This window comes from Phyllobates terribilis, unplaced genomic scaffold, assembly GCF_046119375.1.
Source record: "Phyllobates terribilis strain yellow unplaced genomic scaffold, ASM4611937v1 Scaffold_2__4_contigs__length_985480577, whole genome shotgun sequence".
NCBI lineage: Eukaryota > Metazoa > Chordata > Amphibia > Anura > Dendrobatidae > Phyllobates > Phyllobates terribilis.
The window spans coordinates 106,253,382-106,270,456 of NW_027362762.1; the positions used below are offsets into that span (position 1 = coordinate 106,253,382).

The following is a 17,075-nucleotide window of genomic DNA, read 5'->3' on the forward strand; positions in this document are numbered from 1 at the left end:
TAGGAGATTTTTTTTAATATTTTTAGGCTTTTTAATTCTAAGCAGATGGGGGGACCAGGACCAGGTCCTAAGACCCCCCTATAATCATTCAAAAGACTTCTTAAAAGTGTGTAGCTCAAGAAAACCAGGGGAGGAGTCCTGAGGAGATAATTTGCATATTCCCACTGCATTTTGGGGTAAGTGAAGAGTCTCCGCGAGCTCAAAGAACACTGGATTTTGGCTGTTGGAGCTGAAAAGAGGACATCGGTAAACCAGGGGAGGAGTCCTGAGAAGATAATTTGCATATTCCCACTGCATTTTGGGGTAAGTGAAGAGTCTCCGCGAGCTCAAAGAACACTGGATTTTGGCTGTTGGAGCTGAAAAGAGGACATCGGTAAACCAGGGGAGGAGTCCTGAGAAGATAATTTGCATATTCCCACTGCATTTTGGGGTAAGTGAAGAGTCTCCGCGAGCTCAAAGAACACTGGATTTTGGCTGTTGGAGCTGAAAAGAGGACATCGGTAAACCGCGCGCCGGTAGGCGCGCGCATTTTGAAGCTTTTTTTTTAAGCTTTTTTCACTGTTTTCAGAACATTAACAATAAGAACATGGAAGAGTCCAGGAGCCATTTGGTGAGCTGCATATCCTGCTACATGTTCACAGACTTGCCAGTGGAAAAGCCAGACTTCACATGCCAGAAATGCAAGCTTGTGTCCCTGTTGGAGGAAAAGTTGCGAAATCTAGAAGAGAGGTTAACTACCTTGAAAATCATTAAGGAAGGTGAAGAGTTCTTAGACAGAGCAGAATTATCTCTTCATGATTCAGAAAGAGAAGAAATTCGAACTGCACCTGACGAAACAGAGGAATGGAAGCATGTGACCCACAGAAGCAGGAGGATCGAGAGGCAGTCAGCACCCATACTGCTCAGGAACCAGTACCAGGCTCTCACACAGGAGAACCATGAAGAAATACAGCAAGATAAGACTTTGCCAGCAATGAATAACCTTGTAAGCCCTCAGAATCCTCCTGGATGGAGAAAGAAGAATGTTGTGAAGAAAAAACGGAGAGTGGTGGTCATGGGGTATTCCCTGTTAAGAGGAACAGAGGCCGCTATCTGCAGACCAGACATAACCTCAAGAGAAATGTGCTGTCTTCCAGGAGCAAAAATTAAAGATGTGTCTGACAGGATATCAAGACTCTTCAGACCTACAGATCACTACCCATTCCTGCTAATACATGTGGGGACAAATGACACCGCAAGAAAGGACCTGGAAACCATCTGCAGTGACTTTGAAGACTTAGGCAAGAAAGTGAAAGAATTGGGAGCGCAGGTGGTCTTCTCATCCATCCTCCCAGTGGATGGCCATGGAACAATGAGGTGGAATAAGATTCTACAGGTGAACAACTGGCTACGTCGATGGTGCCGTCAACAAGGATTTGGATTTCTGGATCACGGAATGAATTACCTATACGATGGACTACTTGCTAGAGATGGGGTGCACCTTACGAAGACTGGAAAACATGTATTTGGAAGTCGCCTTGCTACACTCATCAGAAGAGCTTTAAACTAGAACAATGTGGGAAGGGAAGCAAAAGGCCAGAAAAAGCCATACAGCTGACAAATACTATTGAGATCTCTGCTACTGGAAGTGGAAAAGAAGAACAAAGACAAAAAAATCTAAATAATAAAAATATGGGAGGAAGAGAAACCAATCACAAACTAAAATGTTTTTATACAAATGCACAAAGCATGGGCAACAAACAAGGAGAATTGGAACTACTAATGCAGGAAAAGGAATATGATGTCATTGGAATCACTGAAACTTGGTGGGACGATACACATGATTGGAATAAAAGGCTAAAAGGATACAACTTATTTGCAAGAAACAGACTTGATAAACGAGGAGGAGGTGTTGTATTGTATGTTAGAAAAGCGTATATCTGCACAAAGATTGAAGCTTCAGAGACTGGGAGTTCTGTGGAAACTGTTTGGGTAAGAATACAAGGAGAGAACAACGGAAAGGACACCATTGTAGGCATTTACTACAGGCCACCTGGGCAAGCTGAAGATATGGATGAACTCTTTATGTATCAAATGACCAAGTTCTCCAAAAAATATGACGTAGTGGTCATGGGAGATTTCAACTATCCAGACATTTGTTGGGAATCTCTCTCAAGTAAAACTAACAGGTCAAGCAAATTCTTATCCTCTCTTGCTGACAACTTTATCTTCCAAAAGGTAGGGGAGAAAACAAGGGGATCTGCTACTTTGGATCTAATTCTTATAAACAGGGAGGAAATGGTTGAGGAGGTAAAGGTGGCTGGGACCCTAGGAGGCAGCGATCATGCTATTATAGAATTTTGGATAACTAGAGGAGGAAGACATGTGAAGACTCAAACTTCAAGGTTAGATTTTAGAAAGGCAGATTTTAAGAGACTCAGAAAGAGAATAGGAGGGATCCAATGGCTGGATGTCCTTAAGGACAAAAATGTCCAGGAAGGATGGGAAATTTTTAAAAATGAGATTCTCAAAGCACAATCGTTAACAATCCCGAAAAGTAGGAAGAATGGGAAGCATTTAAGGAAACCAGGATGGATGAACACAGAACTTAAACACATGCTAAAAAGAAAGAAAGAAATGTTTATTAAATGGAAAGAGGGAGGCATATCTAAAGAAGATTATAATGCAGTCTGCAGATCCTGTAGGGCACGTATCAGGTTAGCTAAAGCTGACAATGAATTAAGGCTTGCAAGAGATGTCAAAAGCAATAAAAAAGGATTTTGGGGGTATGTCAAAAGTAAAAGAAAAGTCAAAGATGCTATAGGATTTTTACAGGATGAAAATGGAGAAACGGTAAGAGAGGATGTTGAGAAGGCCGAACTTTTTAATTCCTATTTTGCATCTGTTTTCTCTCAGAAAGAAAATGTAACATCAACTGATCTTCACTGTCCTTTTAAAGGAATAGAGGAATCCAAGTTATCAGTAAACAGAAAGATTGTGAGGGAATATTTAGCTAACATAAATGAGTTCAAGTCTCCAGGTCCAGATGAATTACACCCCAGAGTACTGAAGGAGATTGTAGAAGAAATTTTAGAACCACTCTCCATAATCTTTGAAAATTCTTGGAGAACAGGAGAAGTCCCAGAAGACTGGAGAAGAGCAAATGTTGTTCCTATCTTCAAAAAGGGGAAGAAGGTGGACCCAGGGAACTATAGGCCGGTGAGTCTGACTTCTATACCAGGAAAGATCTTTGAACAAATTATTAAACAACATGTATGTAAGTACATGGATAAGAATGAAGTGATTAACCAGAGTCAGCATGGGTTTGTAACTAACAAGTCATGTCAGACTAACTTAATTTCCTTCTATGACAGAATCACTGACTGGGTGGATCAGGGAAATGCTGTAGATATAGTATATCTTGACTTCAGCAAAGCATTTGACAAAGTATCTCACATCATCCTTATTGAAAAAATGACCAAGTATGCAATGGACCAGGCAACTGTTAGGTGGATTCATAACTGGCTTAGTGATCGGACTCAAAGGGTGGTTGTAAATGGCTTCACATCCAGCTGGATGAATGTCTCAAGTGGGGTACCACAGGGCTCCGTCCTGGGACCTGTATTGTTCAACATCTTTATCAATGATTTAGATGAAGGAATTGAGGGTAAACTGATTAAATTTGCTGATGACACAAAGCTAGGAGGGATAGCTAATACTAGAGAAGAGAGAGAGAGGATTCAAAAAGACCTAAATAAACTGGAGCAGTGGGCAGCAACCAACAGAATGGTTTTTAACAGGGAAAAATGCAAAGTACTACATCTGGGCAATAAAAATGAAAAAAGCATATACAGAATGGGAGGAATAGAGCTAAGCAACAGTACATGTGAAAAAGACTTAGGTATACTAATAGATCATAGACTGAACATGAGTCAACAGTGTGATGCAGCAGCAAAAAAGGCAAATACAATTCTGGGATGTATTAACAGAAGCATACAGTCTAGATCACGTGAAGTCATTATCGGTCTTTACTCCTCTTTGGTCAGACCTCATCTGGAATACTGTGTACAGTTTTGGGCACCACATTTTAAAAAAGACATAGACAAACTGGAGCAAGTTCAGAGAAGAGCGACCAGAATGGTGACTGGTCTGCAAACCATGTCCTATGAGGAACGGTTGCAGGATTTGGGAATGTTTAGCTTGCAAAAAAGAAGACTGAGAGGAGACTTAATAGCTGTCTACAAATATGTCAAGGGCTGTCACATTGTAGAAGGATCATCTTTATTCTCATTTGCACAAGGAAAGACTAGAAGCAATGGGATGAAACTAAATGGGAGGAGACACAGATTAGATATTAGAAAAAACTTTTTGACAGTTAGGGTGATTAATGAGTGGAACAGGCTGCCACGAGAGGTGGTGAGTTCCCCTTCAATGGACGTCTTCAAACAGAGGCTGGACAGACATCTGTCTGAGATGATCTAGTGAATCCTGCTTTGAGCAGGGGGTTGGACCAGATGACCCAGGAGGTCCCTTCCAACTCTACCATTCTATGATTCTATGATTCTATGAAACAGGAGAGCATACACACGGGGCAGAACGTAAGCAGTAGAAAATCATAGGCTTTCTGTGTGCTCCTTTCTCCTGAGTTATGCACTTCTGAGAGGCGTTTTGAATGATCAGTGGGGGTCTCAAGTCCCAGACTTGCACTGATCTGCTCAGAATTAAAGGGAATCTGTCACCTGGAAAGTCACATCTGTCAGAGTGACTCGCCGGCGCCTGCGCACAAGATCCCTACTCTACAATGAACATAGACGGCAGGAAGAGGTGCGCTTTGCGTAAAAGTTGAAGTGCGCAGGCGCGGGATTTGGCTGCGGCGACTACATGTCACAGGGCACTGTAACGTGCAGGGGAGGGGGGAAACATTATATTTCACACAGGAGATGGGGATTTCTTGCGGGCCCTGGGACGGGAACACATCAGAAACCTCAATGAATAAAAAGACATTTCACATCAACAAGACATCTAATATGAGGTATACAGGTAGGTATAGATTTACATTTCTATCACCTGTATGCCCATATTAGAGGTCAGGTAAGTGCCAGGGGGTGACAGATTCCCTTTAAAGGGCTTGAAAATATAAGTTATCTCCTAAAAGTTTATTTATTTATTTTACTCACTTATATAGCGCCATTAATTCCACAGCGCTTTACAGACAATATGGGCACTGTCCCCATTGGGGCTCACAATCTAAATTCCCTATCAGTATGTCTTTAGAATGTGGGAGGAAACTGGAGAACCCGGAGGAAACCCACGCAAACACGGGTAGAACATACAAACTCCTTGCAGATGTTGTCCTTGGTGGGATTTGAACCCAGGACCCCAGCGCTGCAAGACTGCAGTGCTAACCACTGAGCCAAAAGTTGTTACTATTTAAATGTTTAGAGCTACTGTCTGCATCTAATCTGTACTGTGGCTCCTCTATGGTCTGATGATGGTTCTGGTGATGCATTCATGTACTAATGATGGTTCTGGAATGCATTCATGTACTGATGATGGTTCTTGTGCTCTATTCATGTAGTGATGGAGGCTCTGGTGTTGCATGCAAGTACTGATGGTGATTCTGGCACTATATTCATGTACTCAGAATGGCTCTGGTGATGTACTCATGTACTGATGGTGATTCTGGTGCTGTACTCATATACTGATGGTGGTTGTGTTGATGCATACATTCACTGATGGTGGTTCTGGTGCTGCTTTCATGTACCGATTGTGGTTCTGGTGATGTATTCATGTTTTGATTATGGTTCTGCTGAGGTGTTCATGTGCGGTGGTGGTTCTAGAGATATATTCTTGTACTGATTTTGGTTCTGATGATGCATTTGTGTACTGATGGTGGAAAATACAGTCTTCTGAAAGAGGTCATATTTGTCAGCCAAACAAGTGTTTGACAAAAGCCCCCATATGCTTTAAATAGCTGTCCAATCATTTGGTCTGCATCTATCTCCAATGCACAAAGTCTGCAGTCTAATAGAGAGATTGCAGACCTGAACCCCAAGCCTGGGCAACCCCTTTAATAGAGTAATATAAGCCTATGAGGATGTTAAATTCAGCTGTGGCACATCCAGACATTGCGGTCATTATGACCTGTGAAACCAGCATCATATGGGAAGAAAGTGGAGACATCTAAGAAATAAGTGAAATCTCCGTTGAAGTCTAATGTTTGAAGTAACACAATGACACAGGCCGCAGACAGAGTGTTTACTGCCTAATGCTCAAAGGTTAATCACTGGTTATTTGTTAGTAAGTTACCTGTCTAGTCAGTGCGGATTCTTAACCCTCCAAGCACCACAAACCGACCATCAAGGTTGCCAACCGTCCAAAAATTCCTGGAGAGTCCGCAAAAATAGGGCACTTTCCCTCCTCATCCGTGAAAAAATTTGATGTGTACAAGCCATACAATGGTATACAATGGTATACAATGAATGGAAAATTATTAATTATTTTTTATTACGTATTTCACCCCTTAGTGCAGATGGATCTACCAGTACATCCGCACTGGAGTCCACGAGTATGGAGGTTGCTCAAGAGCGGAGCCCACTTCACAAGGGGTAGATGGCAGTGGCAGGGGCGGATTTAGGTTAGCCAGGACCCCAGGCAGTCTAGGGTCCATAGGCCCCCCAGCACCTGATGTATCACATGACATACCACATGATATTTTTGGGAGGTCATGTGACAGGTCACGTGATGAACGCACAGGTGTTCTGGTGCACATCTGTAGGTGCCACATTTTTTCCCTTATGACCACACTAAACACAACAATAGAGGATACCATGTAATAAGGGACGGGTCTATACATAGCATCCCCTCTTGCTATGTATAGTCCCATCCCTTCTTCCATAGCATCCCCTCCTGTTATGTATAGCTCCGTCCCTTATTACATAGCATCCCCTCTTGTTATGTATAGCCCCATCCCTTCTTTCATAGCATCCCCTCTTGTTATGTATAGCTCCATACCCTATTACATAGCATCCCCTCTTGTTATGTATAGCGCCTTCCCTTATTACATAGCTCTTTAGGTGAAATGCGTTGGTTTCTCTTTTGGATATGTGGTGGTTGCCAGCATGTTAATTTTTATTTTTGCTGCATTGTGTGATATGTCCCGGACCAGGGCTCCGTGCGATAATATTCATTCGAACAAGGTGCAACAACATTTGGTGAGCTGACTCTCCTTTCCCCATTCCCTCCCTGGATGCCAATTCAGTATAGTTACATGCCCCAATTCAGTATAGTCATGTACCCTCCAATTCATTATAGTTACATATCCCCCAATTCATTATAGTCACATACCCCCCGATTTATTATAGTTACATACCCCCAATTAATTATAGTCACATACTCCCAATTCATTATAATTACATACCCCAATTGAGTATGCAATGTCCTTTTTTACACCCCCACCCCAATTCATTATAATGTAATATCTTCTCACCCAACCCAATTCATAATATACTGTTCTCTCACCCATACCCCCACCCCAAATCATTGTACCATACTGTTCTCTCACCCATCCTCCCACAATTCATTATAACATACTGTTCTCTCGCCCATCCCCCACCACAATTCATTATAACATACTGTGCTCTCACTCATCCCCCCACCCCAATTCATTATAACATACTGTGCTCTCACCCATCCCCCCACCCAAATTCATTGTAACATACTGTTCTCTCACCCATGCCCCACCCCAATTCATTGTAACATACTGTTCTCTCACCCATCCCCCATCCCAATTCATTGTAACATACTGTTCTCTCACCCATCCCCCACCACAATTCATTGTACTATACTGTTCTCTCACCCCACCCTAATTCATTGTAATATACTGTTCTCTCACCCATGCCCCACCCCAATTCATTGTAACATACTGTTCTCTCACCCATCCCCCATCCCAATTCATTGTAACATACTGTTCTCTCACCCATCCCCCACCCTAATTCATTGTAATATACTGTTCTCTCACCCATCACCCCACCCTAATTCATTGTAACATACTGTTCTCTCACCCATCCCCCACCCCAATTCATTGTACTATACTGTTCTCTCACCCATCACCCCACCCTAATTCATTGTAATATACTGTTCTCTCACTCATCACCCCACCCTAATTCATTGTAATATACTGTTCTCTCACCCATCTCCTACCCCAATTCATTCACTTTAAAGAAGAAAAAAATGAATAACTCACCTCTCCTAGCGATACCCTGCAGCTCTGCTTCCTTCCTCTTCTTGCTGGAGTACATGGCAAACGACGCAGCATTGCTCCGGCTGAGTCATAGAGAAGGCGATGGCTGCGGCAATGCTCTGTCTCTCTATTGCCAGCAGAGGAGCAATATGAGCGCTCCCTGCTGGTGATAAGCTCCGCCGATGTTGAAGCAAAAAATATTATAATGAGGGCAATCTGGAGCTTTGGGCCCTGGGCGGTAGCCCAGGTTATCCTCATTATAATCCGCCTATGGCCAGTAGAGTTATACAGCCGCCCTGTCTCTAACAGCAGCGGCCGGAGCTAAGCTCTGACTGCTGCTAACCATCTAGATGCCTCTAACAGTGGCAATTAAATGTAAAGCCGTAAACAAGGGGTAAAGATGTGTCACCATGGCTGGGCTCTATGAGAGACCATTATTTACACTATATACTGCAATTATGTGGTATTGCAGTATACAGAACAAGTGATCAAACGAAAGTAAAAAATAACAAAGTTTTTAAAAATATAATAAAAATATAATAAAAAAATATAGAAACTTGCATCATCCCTCTTTTCACTCGTTAAATCCAAAGAAATGTAGAGAAATGAAAAAATTAAACATTTTTAAAGTCTTTAAGAGTTTAAAATTAATTAACCTATATGGAAAACGCTGTAAAGAGAAAAAAAAATAGAAACACCAGAATTTAATTTTTTTGGTCAGCACACCTCCCTAAAAAGAAACAAGAAAAAACTATCAAAATATCATATGTACCCTAAATTGGTATCAATGAAACAGTTAACTTGCCAGGCAAAAAAACAAGACCTCAATCAACAGAAAGATAAATAAAAAGTTACAGTTCTTGGAAAATGGTGATAGAAAACATATTTTTTTTTTTACAAAGATTTTGTCAATTTAGTGAATGACGTTAAAAAAACAAAACAAAAACAAAATAACAATGGCGGAATTGTATTTTTTTTCACCATTTCACTGCACCAGGATTTTTTTTATATGGCAAAAAGAACAGTGTCATTTAAAACTACAACACATCCTGCAAAATAGAAGTCTTTACACTGCTGTCGATGGAAAAATAAAAAAGTCTTGGAAGAAGGCGAAGAAAAAATTAAAGAGCAAGAATACAAAATCACCCAATGTAAAGAGAATTTCCAATAAGGATTACACTAGGGGAGACAATGGGATGTTTACTAATATTGGCACACTATCCTAGCGGTGCACCAGTCTATTACCCTGGTGCAAGCCGTGATGAGAACGAGGTACAGGCTTATAACAATGCAGTTGTAAGGAGATGGACACGCTGCCCATGTTCCCCCTTGAAGATGTGGCGCCCCTGAGGGTTCAGTCGCCACAGAGGTACTGCACCTCACCCAGAGGTGTGGTGTCTCCTTCTCTCAGGTAAGGATGGAGTACTGCCCGGAACCCCAACACCCGCATCCAACACTACACTGCTCCAGGCCGGCTGGAAGGGCAAGATGCATGTGCACAGTGCTGAGCCCTGTCCCTGGCTGGAGTGGGGGGAACCAAAGGTAGGGGGAACCAGTAGTGGGTGTGGGTGGAGGAAGCAGTTTAGGGGAGCACCATAATAGGAGGTATTTAAAGGGAGGCCATCTTAGGGTGGCAGGTGAGATCAGAAGAGAGTGTTAGTCAGGGAGCAGAGTCTCTTTAGGGCTCTGCTCCACAAGTAGGGCCTAGTGCTAGAGGCCCAGGAGGGGAGCAGAGGAGTAAGGCTCCGTTCTATTGAAGGGATCCTAGGGGGTACGGTGAGTGCAGGACGGCACCCGTATGCCCCGAATCTGTCAGTAGAGACCGAGGTAGTGGATAGCGAGATCCAGAGTAGAGAAAGGAGAAGTGACAGAAAGACAAAAGTGATGCACCAGAGATGGGCCTTGAGACAGGATGCCTAGCAGTATGGCCCCAAGATTATAACTAAGAAGGGTAACGGGCTAGGATGGAACAGGGGACGTAAGATGAAGAGAGTGCCCCAGTTGGGAGTTCCAAGGTGTCAGTAGCAGAAAAGCTAAGTACCGGCCATATTGGTAAACTAATTCCCTTGAGGGGAAAGAAGACGTGGAACCGCGGGTTGACAATAAAACTCTCACTAAATGGACTGTAGGGCTGTGCTGGGTAGTGAGGAAGGAAGGTGAAATGGTGGAGATAGAGAACAAGTGAGTTAAGAGAAAGCAACGGAGACTGTGCGTGAAAATGCTCCATATTATGAAGGAGACTTTTATAAAGTTATGTGCCCTCTATATACTGCATATTGTCCCCACCAAGTTATTGCTCAGTAAAAAGTTTATCTTTGACTGATGGTCTTCCTCATTGAACTATTCAACATCTGGCCCTGGCCAACCAAAGTCATTGGAAACATGCGGTCTCCAAGGGTGTAGCGCCCACATAGACTAAGTCCACACACCCAGCCAGGACCCCACCTTCATGTAACATGCTGGGGCACAGGAGATGAATACCTCGCCCATGGCTACCACCCCGTGCCACATTACACAGACATGGAAACACCATTAATAATTCAGTGCATTATATCACACATCACCTCCATATACATATTCACAGAGAAGACAATAAGCTGTATAACCCATGATCAGTAAGTGGCCGGTCACAATCACTTTTATGGCAGCACAGAGTGTAGCATGCAAGGGGACATCCAGAAAACATTACCTAAGTAATTGCCTCGGAAATAATCGTTTGTGATGTATACTTTTAGGCAGTTGTACAACTACAACACCTGACATCCATGGATATAACACCCACCGCTATTAAATATGTCAGTAACCCCCTATAGTACTGTGCTGGCAGGCTGGTTGTACATAAGGGTGTAGCTTGAAACTTGTGGGCCCCTGTGGCTGTACCTTGGTCCATCACCAAGTATGATGATGATGTCACACTGTTTAGGACTTCAAATTAATGATGTCATATTTTATTTGGTGAGTCCCCTGGACAGCTCTTCTTTCAAAAAGGATTTTTCTCTTATTTCATTCTCACTGCTCCCTTGAGTATTCATTTTTTTAATTGCTTTTTTATTTCCTTAAATCTGCCAAATTGCTCCTGAGATATCGGTGCTTTTATTTAGTGCTATTCTTGTATGATGTATGAGTAATGATGCAGCGCAGCCTAAATGAATGGGTTTACGCACATGTCAGTGTCTTTCCACAGACCGTGGGTCCATGGGCAAAACTCACTGACATGTCTGTCTTTTGCACGCGGCACGGTCCGCAAAACATCCCGCACATGTGCACACTAATGACACACGGGTGACATCCGTATGTCATTAGTGTGACACGTACTGGCACCTGGGAATCAGTGATACAGTTCGCACTGTTCCCAAGAGCCGGGTGCTGAAAGCAGCTCTCATCATTGTCCCCTGCTAGAGCTGAGATCAGAGCCAGCAGGGGACAATGATGACAGATGCCTCCAGCACCCGGTGCTTAGGAACTGTACCGCTGATTCCCAGGCGACCAGAACATGTGATCCTGATGCGTCACACAGGCGGCACATGGTTGCCACACGTATGCCACACAGGTAGACACAGATATCTCCGGTACTGTTTGTTAGGTACCGGAAATATCAGGACGTGTGAAAGAGGCCTAAAAGGGCGTGTTAGTAAAAAGGGTTTCGACAAACTCCATTCACTCACAGCAGAAAAAAATCAGCAGCTTATTCGAAACTTCTGCGGATTTTCAAATTTACAGCTTTCCAGAAATATAGCAGATTTTCAAATTTCCAGTGAGCTTTTGTTTGCCTAACCCTTTAACGACCAGGCAATTATCCCTTTTTTTGAGCTTTTGTTTATTCCTCTCCTTATTCCAAGAGCAATAACTTTTTTTTTTCTGTTGATACACGCTGTTTACAAGCTTGTTTTTTGCAGGACGAGTTGTAATTTTGAATTACACCATCCATTTTATTATATGAATTGATGGAAAGCAGGGAAAAATAATCCAAGTGTGGCGAAATAGCAAAAAAAAAATGCAATCCTGCAATTGCTTTTTGGGTGTTTAATCTAGAGCTTAAATTTTACCGTAAAAATGACCTGGTAATATAATTCTCTAGATCAGATCAGTATGATTACGCAGATACCAAATATGTATATTTTTGTTTTTTTGTGGTGAAAAAAAAATCAGAAATATGTAAAAAATGAATTGTTTTGCTTATGTCATCACTTTCCAAGAGCTGTATCGCTTTCAATTTTTGAGATATGAAGCTGGGTGAGGGCTTATTCTTTGTGCCTCAAGCTGATGTTTTTATTGAAATCATCTTGGGGTAGATACGATGTTTTAATCTCCTGTCATTACATTTTTTTCTGTTGTTGTGGAAGCCAAATATAAAAAAGAAATTCTGGTATTTTGATTTTTTTTCTTGTTATGCAAATTACCGTTCAGAATAATTTATTTTATATTTTGATAGATAATACCAAGATATGTAATTTTATTTATTAATTTTTAATGTGGTAAAACTTTTGAACTTTTATATATATTTTTTTCATATTTCTTTTTATTTTGTTGTTCTTAGTTTTCACTGTATTTGTTAGTGCCCTTAGGGGACTTGAACCAGCGATCACCTGATCACTTGTGCTATATTCAGCAATGCAATAGCATTGTTACATATAGCAGAAATCACGGTCTCCTATGAATGCCAGCTACAGGCTGGTTTTCACAGAAGTACCAGGATGACAGATACATGGGTCTTCAGCAGACCCCTATCTGTCATGGCAACCTATGAGTGTCCCATGAACATGTCACCGGATCACCATTGAGCACATAGAATGATGCGCCCCCTGTCGATTCAGCATGAGAAGACAATCATTGCATTCGATAAATAAATCGCACTCGCCCCTTCATCGGTGCGAGTGAAACATCGGACTGCACTTTGATGTCATCCGAGTGCAGAGCATTTTTCTCACGTTGCACTCATCCAATTAATACGCTAGTGTGAGCGAGCCCTTAAAATGTCGATTTTCATGGCTGATTTCATTCATTAATATGCAAAGTGTGAAATCCGCTGCCTTCTGTGCAATATGTGCAATAAAAACACATATGGGTGACATTGCGGATTTTGGTGTGCTGTTATTTCAGGAAAAATGACTCATAAGTGTAAACATTTCTTAGTAACAAGCAAAAAAAGTCTTTAAATGCCATATAAAATCATGAGACAGTGTAAGAGCGACACCTAGTGTTTATGGGACTCTACTGCATTGCTGTCTTGCCAAACTACTGTATTGAAGGGTAATAAATGTTTTCTTTTTGTCAAAATGATAGAAATCTCAACAGAACTCCCAGTGCTCCCAATATGTCAGTCAGGTCTATTGGTCGCTGTTTGAAACTGGGGCACAAAGGATCCAGCACACTTTCATTGCTACTAAAAAAATGAAGTCTATGATGCCAATGCGTAAACAGTCCTAAGCAGACCTGTGTTCCTACAAATTACTAGTAAAAAAAATGGATTAATCTAGAATATTTCTTATTGAATGTTGATAAATGATGAACAGCAAAGAAAAAAAATGTCTGTTTATTCCCTCAACTGGAAGCAGTAAGGCTACAGTATCATACAATAATCTAAAAGTACAGCTGTCACAATGCAAAAGAATTCCTGGGATCTTCAAAGTCATAAAGCCAAAAGTCAAAAATGTCTTTTGTCCTCAAAATAATAAATGGACCCAACAGGAAATTCATGCTGCTCGGACAATGGGCAGAATGAATCAGACATTGGCAGCGTTATTGCCCCCATGTATGTTTTACTCTCTAATGCTGCAATATTTCAGAGGAAAAATACGTTGAAAAGATAATCAGGGATGATATGAGGGTTAAAAGAGCTACTCTGGAGCTACTCTGTGTTTTAAATTCCTTCTGCTGATTACCCTTTTATATACTAATAAAGTTTGTGATTTTTGAGACATTGTTGCTGCACATGTTTTCTTTGGATTATTGCATATGTAGGTGCCTCTCTGCTACTTTGCTTTCTACATTGGCTTTAAGAAGATAGTTGGTAAGGATAAGCGGACTCGTGGAAGTTCAGGTTCTGCTACCCAACCCACACTTTATTCCAAAGTTCGGTTCAGGCACCAGAACTGTACCTAAACTTGCACCAGAACCCGAACCCCATTGAAAACAATGGGGACCTGAACTTTTGAGCTGGAAAACTCTCTCTCTCTCCTCCTGGACTTCCCCCGGAACTCCAAACATTGCAACGAACTTCCGGGAGAAGTCCGTGTTCGGCGTTGATCATCGGACACTAACTGTCCGGTACGAACCCTAAACTTTTAAGCTCGGGTTCGCTCATCTCTATTAATTGGGTTTAATGAAGTTTGCCAACCGTCCAGAAATTCGTGGACAGTTTGTTAAAAAAAAAAGGAGCATTTTTTTTTTACCTTGACCGTACATAAAATGTATGTGTCCGCAATTTTTTGGGATGGAATTTCAAAACTGTAATTATCATCATTTTACATTTCACAGTGAATGCTACTAGTGCCTTTATATCACTATTCTGGGCTTTGGACTTCCAGAAGCTAAAATCTTAATGATGTATTATAATTTGACAATGTATCAATAAAAAATATTGTATGTCCATAATTTTTGAATACGTTTCCAGAAAACATAAAAAAATTAAGTTGGCGAGCCTAGGTAATGTGTCTCGACTGACTAGTCCAAGCAGGTCCCCAGCAGCTTCTCTCCACCATGTTCCTCTAGGCTGACAGGTCTCTCCGTATGGGCATGTTCAGTGTATAGGGAGAGATCAGTCAGTCTAAGGAACTTGGGCAGGGAGAATAAGTCAGGGACCATGCTTGGACTAGTTAGTTAAGACGCTTCATCCTCGGATGTCTCTTAAATGTTTTCTCTTCGGAATTTTTGAGTAAAACAAACCTGACTGCAATTTCGCAGCCCTATCTCTGATTTTTTCTGCAACTGGTGTAGTCAACGTGAATCTCCTGTCTGGTTCCCTTTAAATATGACACATTTCCTCATAATTGAATGCATTATTACTGTAGATTGACTGAATTTATCCTAAAAGAAAAAAAATCCCAGGCGTTACGGGAACTGCATAGCTCTCAGCCTTTTCCATCGCTCCATCTCCAGTGATCAGAGCTTGACAAAGGTTTTTCCATCTCAGCCATGAAATGTCCAAGGCAAAGGGAAGATATATCAAAGAGGTCCATTGGCTTATAGCAACAAAAGTTTTTTTACTCCATTAGCCAAGTGTGTAAATATAGTGGGTGCAGGAGTTGCAGTCACAACCAGGCCCTGGAGCCTAGAGAGCCTATTTGAGAAGACCAATACTATTAAAGACCCATGATAGTTGGGCGACCTGTTGGAGATTTTAAATTGGGGCCTCATTTCGCACTCAAAGGGGTCACAAAACTGGTATGCTTTTGGTGAGGTCACACTGAAGAGCTGCCTTGGTGGGTCCCCACCCATGACATGGAATGATTGTATGTGAGTGATCCCTTTTGGTCCTTAGGTCTCAAAACTGGTAACATATGAACCTACTAAGTCTTCCTTTCCATTGTTGTAAGATTCCAAATTTTGACTCACGCTCCAAAGTGCTGAAATTGTCATAATATTGGATATTAAATTATGTTTTACACACACCACGCCACAATAGGTGTCTACCTCAAACACGTCCATGGGCTATAATGGCTGAGACTAATGCCAAAAGAGTGCGCTTTTGGTATACATTGGCGCTGTATGTAACCAGAGTTTTTCTAGGCAAATGCACCAGAAGCTTTATTAGTTTGTCTTGTGGAATTTGCTGATGTTTTTTGCCTCAAATTCGTGAATTTTGCACAGAGTAAAAAAATTTCTTTTTTTCTGTGTGTAATCATTTTTGGCAATCTTTAGTGCAAAAAGTCACACGTTTTACAAAATAGCACAAAAAAATGCTGGCTTACATAGAATTACTCCAGGGTAGGGTTTGGAGTACATTTGCAAATTTTTGAAAGGACAATTAATGAATCAGGCAAAAACATCTGGAAACCTGTCACGCCAGGTGTGGGAAAGACTTAGTGCAACACAGAAGGAAGAGGGAAAGGGACGTAGAGATCTCCTGCAACCAACTGCAGGGCGACTGTCTGTCACCTCTGATACACCCGTGACAAAACTCTAAACTCTGCCCACAGTCACAAACTAAAAAAAACCCAGGTGAATACATATAAAATAGACTTCAAAAAAGGCGCAAATGAAAAGATGAATTTGGCGTCAACAAGAAAAGGCTCAAAACAAGAAGAACTCAACAAAAAACAGGCACAAATGCAATGAATTGGGCCCATAGTCTCCTTTTCAAGAAACAACACGCAGTCCACATTTTTACCTGATGTTGGCAAGGATTCAATAAATTCATAAACGCTGTCCTCCACATCACAGAAGCTAGAAAACGGCCGCCTGGACCACACTGCGGCTGTAATCATTGGACATTTCTCAATGACGTTTCCAAAAATATCAAGGAATTGCTCATAATTCATAGAGTTTATAGCTTCCAGATCCATCTTCTGACCCAACAGCAGGAGCTATGTGTAACACCTCCAGAAGACTGCAGTCAGGTCCTAACGTTAGTTAATAAGTTTATTGTTAACTGTTCATGAGTGGAACCGAGGTCACGGACTCTTCCAAAATCTGTAATCTAAAGTCCACTGACAATGCTCACCGGGCGTAGAGGAGAGAAACAATATTGTAGTTTTTACAGCATAATGAATTATTTGTATACAATGCTCTCATAATCTGAACATTGGCATGTATTGAAAGAAGGATTTATTAACTTTTCAGATTAGTGCTGTACCTTGTGATTCACGTGAATCTTTCCTGTAGCCATGGGAATAGGAGGAGAATATGGCAGATG

The 17,075-nt window shown here is 41.6% G+C and overlaps 1 protein-coding gene across 1 annotated transcript in view; it reads right to left on the bottom strand.

The window, feature by feature from the left end:
* The window catches only part of URAD (ureidoimidazoline (2-oxo-4-hydroxy-4-carboxy-5-) decarboxylase), a 43,063-nt gene extending 26,255 nt beyond the window's left edge, over nucleotides 1-16,808 (bottom strand). Inside the window, exon 1 of the mRNA XM_073669823.1 lies at nucleotides 16,551-16,808. Within this exon, the coding sequence (XP_073525924.1) occupies nucleotides 16,551-16,725 (175 nt within the window). The 5' untranslated portion in view covers nucleotides 16,726-16,808. The remainder of the gene's footprint in view (nucleotides 1-16,550) is intronic.
* Between the last annotated feature and the right edge of the window lie 267 nt (nucleotides 16,809-17,075).